Source organism: Apaloderma vittatum, unplaced genomic scaffold (assembly GCF_000703405.1).
Source record: "Apaloderma vittatum isolate BGI_N311 unplaced genomic scaffold, ASM70340v1 scaffold10680, whole genome shotgun sequence".
Lineage (NCBI taxonomy): Eukaryota > Metazoa > Chordata > Aves > Trogoniformes > Trogonidae > Apaloderma > Apaloderma vittatum.
This window is the reverse complement of record NW_009692870.1, coordinates 2333-12679: the sequence shown is the minus strand read 5'-3', so window position 1 is coordinate 12679 and position 10347 is coordinate 2333. Positions and strand designations below refer to the sequence as shown.

The 10347-nt window shown below is 38.1% G+C and overlaps 1 protein-coding gene across 1 annotated transcript; it reads left to right on the top strand.

Annotated features, from left to right (window-relative positions):
- Positions 1–811: 811 nt before the first annotated feature.
- On the top strand, positions 812–5515 carry LOC104276002 (progressive ankylosis protein homolog; the record flags this gene model as incomplete). Its single annotated transcript, XM_009872173.1, has 4 exons — positions 812–941; positions 1948–2071; positions 2666–2765; positions 5210–5515. Coding segments are annotated over 4 exons (471 nt in total), but the record flags the coding sequence as incomplete, so codon positions are not given.
- Between the last annotated feature and the right edge of the window lie 4832 nt (positions 5516–10347).

Here is a 10347-nt window from a genome sequence, read left to right as displayed (position 1 = left end):
ATATGCCCTATATAGTTGCATTAGAGGTCATTTGCAGCAAGAGTACAAATTGCTGCAGTCTGCCTCATGGTGTCTGCAGCAATGAAAGAATTTGCTTTGTCACTCTACAGTTTCCTTTTAATAACTCGATTCTCAACCACGAGTATTGATCAAAAAATTAAACAACGTATTACTGCTGTACTGCTTGTTGCATTTTTTTTTCTGCAAGTTTTCCTTCCATGTGTGGACTGAAGAGCACACTCTTCGACAAAAATAACAGACTTAATGGATTTGTGGCCTGAGGGCACTGTGTCTGCAGGACTGTACTGATATTAGGCATATTGCGTACCAGCGGTACTAGTATCAGCAGCACGTTTAAACCCTAGTGTTAAATTTAGAACAGATCCCTGGGTCTTGGAGTCCTTCAGATCTTCTGTTACTAAAACATTTGATAACCTGTTTAGGAATATGGGTGTCAACCAGAGCAAGTACTGTAAAAATCAAATTTCTTGCAGTTTTTATAACAATTAGACCATTCAAGTACAACCATTTGCAGGCACCAGAAAAATTCTTTCTATATGTGTCAGTCTTGGTATGTGAGGAACACGAGGAGTTGGAATTGCTTCGGAAGTTAACGTGCCTCTCTTATTTACAATTGTGTCCTCTGTGTATTTGAATGCAAGCTAAGTATAAATATACTGTATGCATATTTATCATCACTAGAGCTATCTGCCCATCAGTAGAGTAAACAAATGTTTTGGACCAGGAAGGCCTATCTTTCATTGCGCTTCCCTTCTTAAATATAAATATTTCTTAATTTTGTTCTTCCTAGCTCTGTTTTGTGATGTTTTGGACGCCAAACGTGTCAGAGAAGATTTTAGTTGACATAATTGGAGTAGACTTCGCTTTTGCAGAGCTGTGTGTTGTTCCTTTACGCATCTTCTCCTTCTTTCCACTTCCAGGTAAGAAATAACAAAATAAAAACTCTGTAACCTCAAAAACAAATGGCCTGTGAGGCTTGGTCGTAGTCTGGCAGGGTTGTACATACACGAGTGGCTAAAGGTATGCCAAGCATATGTAACACATACGTAACACGAGCATATGTTGAAGCTGGTATAGACCAAGACTATTTACACCAGTGGTCAAGATACAGATGTTGCAGTAAAAGATACAGATGTTGCAGTCTGTCGTTAGGCTGATTTGTGACTGCCAAAGCTAAAGCCTGAATTCTGTCTGTTGTAGTTGACCAAGAACACACACGTGAATGGCAGTAGCAGTACATGTGTGCCAAAACTAAAATTAACTGTTCATGATAACATCTAGGACCACCTACACAGTAACATCACCTCCAGTAGTCTTTTCTGCTGCCAGACTCAGTGGCTCTTTCAGTTTATGCTCTTTCAGCGTGACAGCACTAATCAAAATATTTCCCCTCAGAAAATTTCAAACTTCCGTAATTAAATGCTACATCATGTAGTGTTTTCTGCTTATATGACAAAACAGTTTTGTAATAAACTACAAATATAGGAACAGGTACATGCAGGTATCTTTTTTTGTGCCTAGCTGTTACTCCATATAGCACATGGGAGCTAGATGGAAAATCTTCCTTGGTACGGTATCTCTTTAGGGAAGGGAATATTGTTTTTTAATGAAGGAAACAGAAAGGACCATCTAACAAAGTGGTTGTAAGAGAGCAGCTCTTACAGTCCATAACTGGCTTTTTTTTGTTTCTTTTAAAAAAAAAATCTGTATATTAAAACAATTTGGATGCAAGATCTACTTCATTTCTGGTATGTTTTCGCAGTGTGCAAAGTTATCAGAGCAAGTTTCACCGTGGTTATTTCACCATGGGTATCTCTCAACACTACTCTCTGAATGAAGAAGCTTCATATGAGATGACTGACTCTTTTTATACTACTCTTGCCTCCCTTTCTCCTCATCCCCTTCCCTTCCCCTGTTCACAAACAGTGACTGTCAGAGCGCACTTGACTGGTTGGCTGATGACTCTGAAGAAGACATTTGTGTTGGCACCCAGCTCAGTGCTGCGAATTATTGTCCTCATCGCAAGTCTCATTGTGCTGCCTTACTTGGGGTAAATAATTGTTTCCACAGTGCTGATGCGTTTGCTTTCCTCTTCGTTCCTGTTCCCTGTCGTTTGATGGCTGAATTTGCGTTGCTGAGAACATTTTCTCCAAATACTAACTATTATATAAAGCCTAAATATTGTCAGTATCTGGAAAAGATACATGTAAAAATTCACAAGTGTGGCTGCTCTAGGCAGGCACAAAAATGATGTCCGTTTGAAAAAATACACAAATGTCAAAGAAGCAAAGTTGTGTCCTAAGGGGAATTTATTTCCATGTTATTAAATGCACCGTTAAGAAAGCTAATGGAAGAATATATAATATATTGTTTATAAGTTAAACAATCTATTCTACAGCACTCTGTACAACACTTGAAATTTGTAGTCGATAATTTGATTCAGAATGAATGTGGTTGTTTTACTAAACAGTTAAGCTATTAAGAAACAAAAGTCCTCTAAAACACCGGTTATTCTCCTTGCCAGTGTATTATGTCTTTGAAAGAAATATTTCTAACAGATTGGTTCTATATGCCGGTGAAAATACAATTATGAGTCCTGCATTCTCACACAAGCATGACTATTGTCCTCTTATGCCACCCACAGAGTTCATGGAGCCACTCTTGGAGTAGGATCCCTTCTAGCTGGTTTTGTAGGAGAATCCACCATGGTTGCAATAGCGGCCTGTTACGTCTATCGGAAACAGGTAAGAATTAGGCTCTGCAGGATTTGGTGGAAGCAGCTGATGAACATAGTGCATTTTAGTTCAGATTAAGAGTACCCTTTGCAAATGTAACTCCCCAGCATCCCTGCTTACTGGACTTGGTTTGCTTTTCTTCTCTGTGCGATCTCAAGAGGGTGCAACTTGGGAGTTGGCTGAAACAAAACCAAGAGATGCCTTCCAGCTGCTAGTGGGTGTTCAGGCCATGGGACACACTGGTCTGAAGTAAACCTCTTGCTCCTCAAAATATGTGTGTCATGGCTATCAATCATATTCTTACCACCACCTATTTTGCGTTCTAGATCTGCTCCTACAGTACAACGTGGCTTCTTTATGTAGACATTGCAACTACCCATCCAAGCTATGTGTTGGTATAGGTATAGGCATAGGTATAGGTATAGGTATATACATATGTATATGTATATATGTATATATAAATACACATTAGATATTTATGATATGATACGATGATATGATATGATATGATATGATATGATATGATATGATATGATATGAGCAACCTGGTCTAGTGGGGGATGTCCCTGCCCATGGCAGGAGGGGGTGGAACTAGATGATCTTTAAGGTCCCTTCCAACCTGAACAATTCTATGATTCTACAATTGTATATGTATGTGTATATACATATGCATATGCATATGTAATTAATTTATGTATAAAACCAGCGCTGCTGAGAAAAAATGCCATTGCTTTTTTTTTTGCCATCTTAAGAAGTGGCTTAACGTAAGATACATTCCTGCAGCAGTAGAGGATGAGATCTTACAAATACTTAAACAGGTGAAATTTTCTCGTAGGCATACTTTTACGTATTTCACATGCTACAGTCCTGCATGTATAGAGTAATAATGATACATGGATTTCAAAGAGTATTCCACCAAATGAAGTCAAACACAGGATAAATATTGGCTGACTGACTAGATACATCTCAGTTCTTGCATATTGTATCCTGGTTTTATGCTCTGTGCACCAGGTCCAACTTCAAGCAGAAACAAGCTGGTGTGTACCTCATTCCATAGTGCAGAAGGACTCTCTAGATGGAACCAGAAAATGTAAAAAATGTATTTCCTTTTTTTTTATTACAACTCTTACTAGGGGCCAAGTGAAGATGCCTGCCAGTTCTATTTTTAGCAAAAATTAGGAAAGATGGAATACCTAAAAACCTTATGTTGGAACAAACTAAAACCTCTATTATTAACAGTGGAGGCTATGGCAATAGACCAAAGCGTACAAGTTTCCTAAGAAAATGGAAGACCTTGATCTCTATCATGATTAGTCTGTCACATTTTTCTTGAGAACCAAAGAGTAAAACCTGTAGATGCTGAAATGGTTCATGGCCTGTGCTTTCACAACATGTATCTGGACTAACCTCTGAATCACTTGTTTGTTATGGTAGTAGCTCAGAGAGTGTTTCTGGCCGAGGACACGGTGCTTAATTTTTGCAGTGCGGAGTGCAGGTAGTGGCAATAATAACTGTGCCAATCTAACTTATTCCATTATCAGAATTAGTATGTAGCTGAGAGCATCATCTCCACAGCCAATGTGACAGTGGCAGAGCCAACTTCACCAACAGTGGTGATAAGTGGGCGGCATTTGAGAGCTACACATCAAGTGTTGCATATACACCTCTGAAATTCTGAAACTTTATATATATATATATATGCCCAACTGAGCTGAATCAATAATACCTGTGGGAGAATTTTTGTCAGCTGTAAAAGTGTTTACTGTAAAACTAGTCAGCCTGCTGAGAAATGGATAATAAGGAACAGATGCTTCAACTTGTTTTGTAGTGGGGCTGAATGCTTCTTAGCTTTACTAATCCAGGAAGTCCTGGATGAATCATAGGACTTTTGAATGCCCTCCTGCTCCTGCTAGCCAAAAATATTCAAATATTACTTGACCTTGGTGGGATGGGGGATTACAGTGGATCAGCAATACCAAGAGAAGCCAGAATGCTCCCATCTTGTAAAATTTCCTGAAGTTTTGACGTTTGAGAAAAGAGGTTGCCACCTCTCCCTCCTCTCATAGAGCAGCTTATCTTCTCTATTATTTTGTTTGCTTTTCTTTTTTTTTTTTTTAATAAAAGTCTATGATGTAAAAGATTCCAGATGCTTTCTTCCCTCCAGTCATGCTGAAGCCTGTTTTGGATGTTGCTTAACATAAGAAATGCCTCTATTATTGCATTTATGTTAGAAAGGAGAAAGCTGAGCCCCAAGAAAGTTATGGAAACCTTCAAAGTTAAGCCAGCTTATTAGTGACAAGGCACAAATATGACACAAATACTCAGCTTTTAATAACATACTCTAAAAAAAACCCCACATTATTCCCACCTCACTTCTCCCAGCGCCCAAAGTTTGTAGGAGTGTGTTCATGCACAACTTACTGATAGGTTTCTGAATGCTTGTTTCAATCTAGAAAAAGAAGCGGAATGAGAATGAAACAGCTACAGAAGGTGAAGACTCTGCAATGACCGACATGCCTCACACAGAGGAAATGACAGACATCGTAGAAATGAGAGAAGAAAATGAATAATAAATGGGATGCAATTGTTCTCTGCAGGGACGATTGGAGTGACACTTCAGCATCTTGTCGTCTCTCATGCTTTTTTTGTTTGTTTGTTTTTATTTTTGTAATAAAGAGGCCTTGATTTAAAAGGTTTCAGATAAATTCTCTAGCATACTGAGTATGCTCTCACTGATGAGGGACCTAACAGGAGGTCTTTTCTTTCTTTTCTTTTTTCTTTTTTTTTTTCCCTCCAATTGAATTTGTTTTCTCACTGCGTGCAAACATAAAGGATACAGTTGCATCACTGTAGAGTCTTCCTTACTTATGCATCCACCTTCTCTGGACAATCTTCATTTGTCAACCAAAGCCCTGCTCTCTGTGCACGTGTGTGTGTGTGTGTGCGCGCGCGCGCGCACTCTTGCACCCTCACACATGCACACACACACGTGCTACAGGCTCAGTGCTACTGCCATAACCCTACTCCCTCCCCTCTTTCCTTTTCCTTCCTTTTCTTTATGAGAAATGTAAAGGAAAAGAAGTTTGGAATACAGAGCTTTATTTTACTTGCTTGAAAATGACTTTGCTACATAAACTAATATACTATGGTGAACTATTATCTTTTTGTTTGGCCTCATCACTAGAGCTTATACTGCACAGGGTACAAGGCAGGGAGGAACGTGTTGGTCTCCACATGCAAAGTGGGAGAAAAACAGGTTCCTCTTTCATGTTACAAGTGTGTGGATGTGTATATATATACACACACACAGAGGTACATAAACAGACATGCATATATATATATGTTTATATATATGCATATGACAAATAAAATACATGCAGGACAAGAACTCTATTTAGCTTCATTCCATCAGAAACATAGTAATTTTTTGAAAAATGTGTACATTTAATTCAGAACTTTCTTGAATTATTAAGCCCCACCTTAAGTCTAATTTTCTTTAGGGGAAAAAAAAAAAAAAGCCCATGCACTTTCCTCTTGTGAAGAGGGGGATGGCAACTGATAGACTTTGACTGTATTTGAATTTAAAAAAAAAAAATAAATCTTGACAAACTTTACCAAAGTTCTTGTCCACTGATTTAACTTTAATTTTTTTAAAAGTTGATTTGCTCTATATACTTATTTCTGGTGCCTATATATTTTTTTTTAAAAAAAGAAATCAGATAACATATGCAGGATACCGTGGTTATCGCATTACTACATAGCTCCATGAAATTTTTTATAGAGAGAGAGATGTACGCGTACTCACACACGTGTGTATATGTATATATACATACATATATATATATATAAAAAAAAATATATATATATAGATATAGATGCACAATTGTAAATAAAAGCTAGGGCTTAAGGATTTGAAAGAGATTTCAATTTACCCTGATATGACTTTGCTAACCTTCTTCAGAAATACTATGATGAGAAAAGGAAAAGCTTCTTAAAGAAACAACTGAGCAGGAGTTTAGCTCTATGAATCATGATAGCTTAGGAAGAGTGAGAAAACTGAAAAAACCAGAAAAATTCCAAACTCAGAAAAAAAGCAAAGTACAACAAGATGACTGGTGAAAAAGAGTTAAGTGCTTCGCTTTGTGCAGCTTGGCAAATGGAAGAACATAAATCATTGCAAAGGAAAAAACATGCTTGGAAATCTCTGGAGACCGACTTCACATGGCTAATTTACAACCACATGCCACATCTGTCACTTTTACAAATCAATGAGAGTGCCTACCCTTTAATAGCACAGGGTCACTGGTAAAGGTTGCTAGTGTCGGCCATACAGATGAGACCTTTCAGGATGTCAGAAAAGAACCTTGGTGACGCACATTAACACCCACATGCTCCTTTATGTCACTTCCAATTTACTTTATCTTAAATTGTCAGCTAGCAGAGTTCACTCTCATATTAATAACTAGAGGTTTGCATCCAAGCCAGGAAAAATAAACCCTGCTGATAGCTCCATGAGGCAGCTGGCTTGCTCTGAGGAAAACCAAAAGGAAAAGATTCAGCTCTTAACCCTTCTTAGTGGAGTTTGCAATATTAAGGAAGGGAAAAAGATGATATGACTTACAGATGGCCCATGTGTAGTGTATAAAGAAACATTTGTATTTTATTATTTTCTGTAGATATTTTTCAGTAAGAGAGGGATTTGATTCTTTTACAGTACGGGACTACAAAAGAAGACATTAAGGCCACATATTAATACAAAATTTTCCCATGAGCTAGAACCAAGTTTCCCCAGATCTAAGTTTATGTTTCTCCATGGTATTGTTAGGTATTTAATCCACTTCTTTGTTCTTTTTTTTTTCCAGTTTTATTGGAGAGACTTAGTAAGTTTGATTCACTTTTTGAATTCAGATGGTGGAAACTGAGCTGTGGGACTTGGTGCTGGAAACTTTGTTAGGGTAAATCATCAACGTTGCCATCTCAGCCCAGATAGCAGGCAGGTCCCCAAAGCATTTATATATCCCTGCTCTTTAAAGTGCAGGGTGGGATGCAGAGCTAAATTCTTGGGAAAAGTGCTTATGCAGCTAATCTCATAAGTCTACTTTCCCAGGGTTAGTCCAGCAGGACCATAGCTATCCCACACTGGGGCAAGTTGCAGAGGCCTTCAGCACTCTCCATGGTAATTGCAACTTCCTTCAGCCTTGTATCCAATCAGGTGAAGAAACCCCTCGATTTTCCTTCCAGTTTCCTCTCTTAAGGAAACTTTATCTATAGTTTTGACATCTGCACACAAGAACCTCTCTTTTGCAGGCAACACTTGAACATGGGCATTGGAAAGGTTGAAAGTGAATGTATTCCTGTTTGAATGGTTTTTAAACCTTCTCTCTGATGATTTTGCTGGAGTCATTCCCTTTCTATAATTTTATTAACTGCAGTTTTATCTCTTTGGTCATATTATTTTCAAGATAAAGCATCCTGTAACGTTGGTTTTGGTATAGAATCTACTTCATACCTCCAATGTCAGCAAGTTTTATCACCTACATAGTTGTTTTCTTCTTCTGGTTATTTATAAATACGTAAAATGCATAGATCTCAGTAGCAGTCTTGTGGCATCCACCTCCTTAATAAAAATGACAATTTCTTTCTATAATTTTTTTTTGCTATTTTTAATACATTGTTATTTCTTGGCCTTGTCTTCTCTCCAGACTTGTAACATCTTTGGAACCAGCATTTGATTAGAAGCAAGGTTGAAATATTTTCTGGAAGTTCAACTATGCAGTATCAGCTCACTCACGTTTACGTACACGAACTGAGTGATTTCTTCAGATAGATCTAGTGGCGATACTAGCTACGATTTCCAGTCACAAAAGAAATGTTGATTTTTTTCCTCAGTATGTCATATTGACCCCAGTGATCATTAATTTATTTTTTTTTACCTTTATAGAAACAAATTATAATGGCCTGAAGTTTGAATTTCAAGTATGTAATTTTCAGGATCGAAAGCACCTTGAAGCACCTTTAAAGATTGATGTCACATTTGTCACTTCGCTTTCCTCTATAAGGTGTGTTAAATACATCTGCCTCATCAACACTCACATTTCTGGATTGTAGAATAGACATATCCTAAATAGCAATCAATTTAGCAACTAGATACACATCAGGATGGCAAAAAAAGATTAAACTAGCTGCCATCTGTGATATGTTAAGAGCGGAGTAAGTACATCTCTACCAAGAAAGTTGTAACATAATTCAGATTCTTAAGCTTTTGGTAAAAAGTAGCTCCATTCACATACTTCTGCTGAGGTGACTGGTTTTTCCGTAGGAAATAATTACTGACCTAGATGTTGATAATCGAAACTACACCTAAACAGCAGCTGATCTATGTCTGGTGACAAAGAGGTGGAGAAAATGGACTGGCAGAGATAGTGCAAAATAGGGATGTTACAGAAGTGATTTATAAGTTACAGTGAAAATTTTGCCACTGGTTTTGCTTCTTTTAGGCTGCTGTTTACTAGGCTGGTGTAATCACACTTTTTGATGTGATAGTGGAACAGAAAAAAAAATTTGTAGAATTGTTGGTGTTGGGTGTTGTTGACAACAAAACATGACATTTTACTTCTCTTGCAGTGGAGAAAAACACTTTCTCAGTTGGAGTGATTTGCAAATTATACAAAGCTCTATTAATAAAAAAGTATACAGCTATGAAAGACATGTCTGGAAATTACTTTCTGAAATTGAATGCAGGTTGTCAGAGTAATTTCTGCTGTTAGGACCCAATGATACCTGTCACAATCACACTGTGGGGGATAGTGAGAATAACACAAAAAATAACTTCGAACAGCTGTTTAAGAGGGAGGAATAAGTCACATGTATATCTGGAGGAGCTCCTCTGAAGTGAAGGGTAGAACCTCTCGAGCACTTCAGGCATACACTGCCTCTGTCATCCTTAGTTGTGACCGAGTGGCTGCATTTTTGCTTCAGATTAAGCACTTAAAAGTAGCTGTGTAACACAGGGTTGGCAAGCCCTGTTGAACAAAATGCTGGAGTCTTCTGAAGAATAGAAGAATGATAATCAGGGAGGCTGCCTAACACTGGATACCTGTCTTCAAGCATCTTGTCCACACCACCTGTGCTGAGCTGCAACTAAACAAACACCTGAGAAAGCTGAAGTATCCCTATGTTGAGGTGTTTGGAGAGGCTGAATAGATATTTCTTCTACTTAAAGTGGGTATTGCTGTCAGAATTGGTCATCAGATGAGCCTTGAGTCCTGCTGCTAATTAAGTCCTGTAACAATGTCCTTTTCCTTCTGTAGATGGAGTAGTGAAAGTGTGACGCCCATTTTGAAAAATGACAAGAAGATCATCTGGTGATATCCAGGACAGTCATCCTCAGCAAGACTACTTCTGTAGTTTTCATACATTTATTGCATTTTTTCATCTTTAGATCTAGAATAATGATCTCTTTTTCCCCTTGGGGTCCAATGGCTGCTCCAGTTGCTGACCTGGACCTGGTTTTGCCTCTTTCTGGAGTACCCTCCTACTGTTGTCAGTAGAGTGGCATCTCGTTTTGAGGTAAAGTGACCTCATTGTTGAC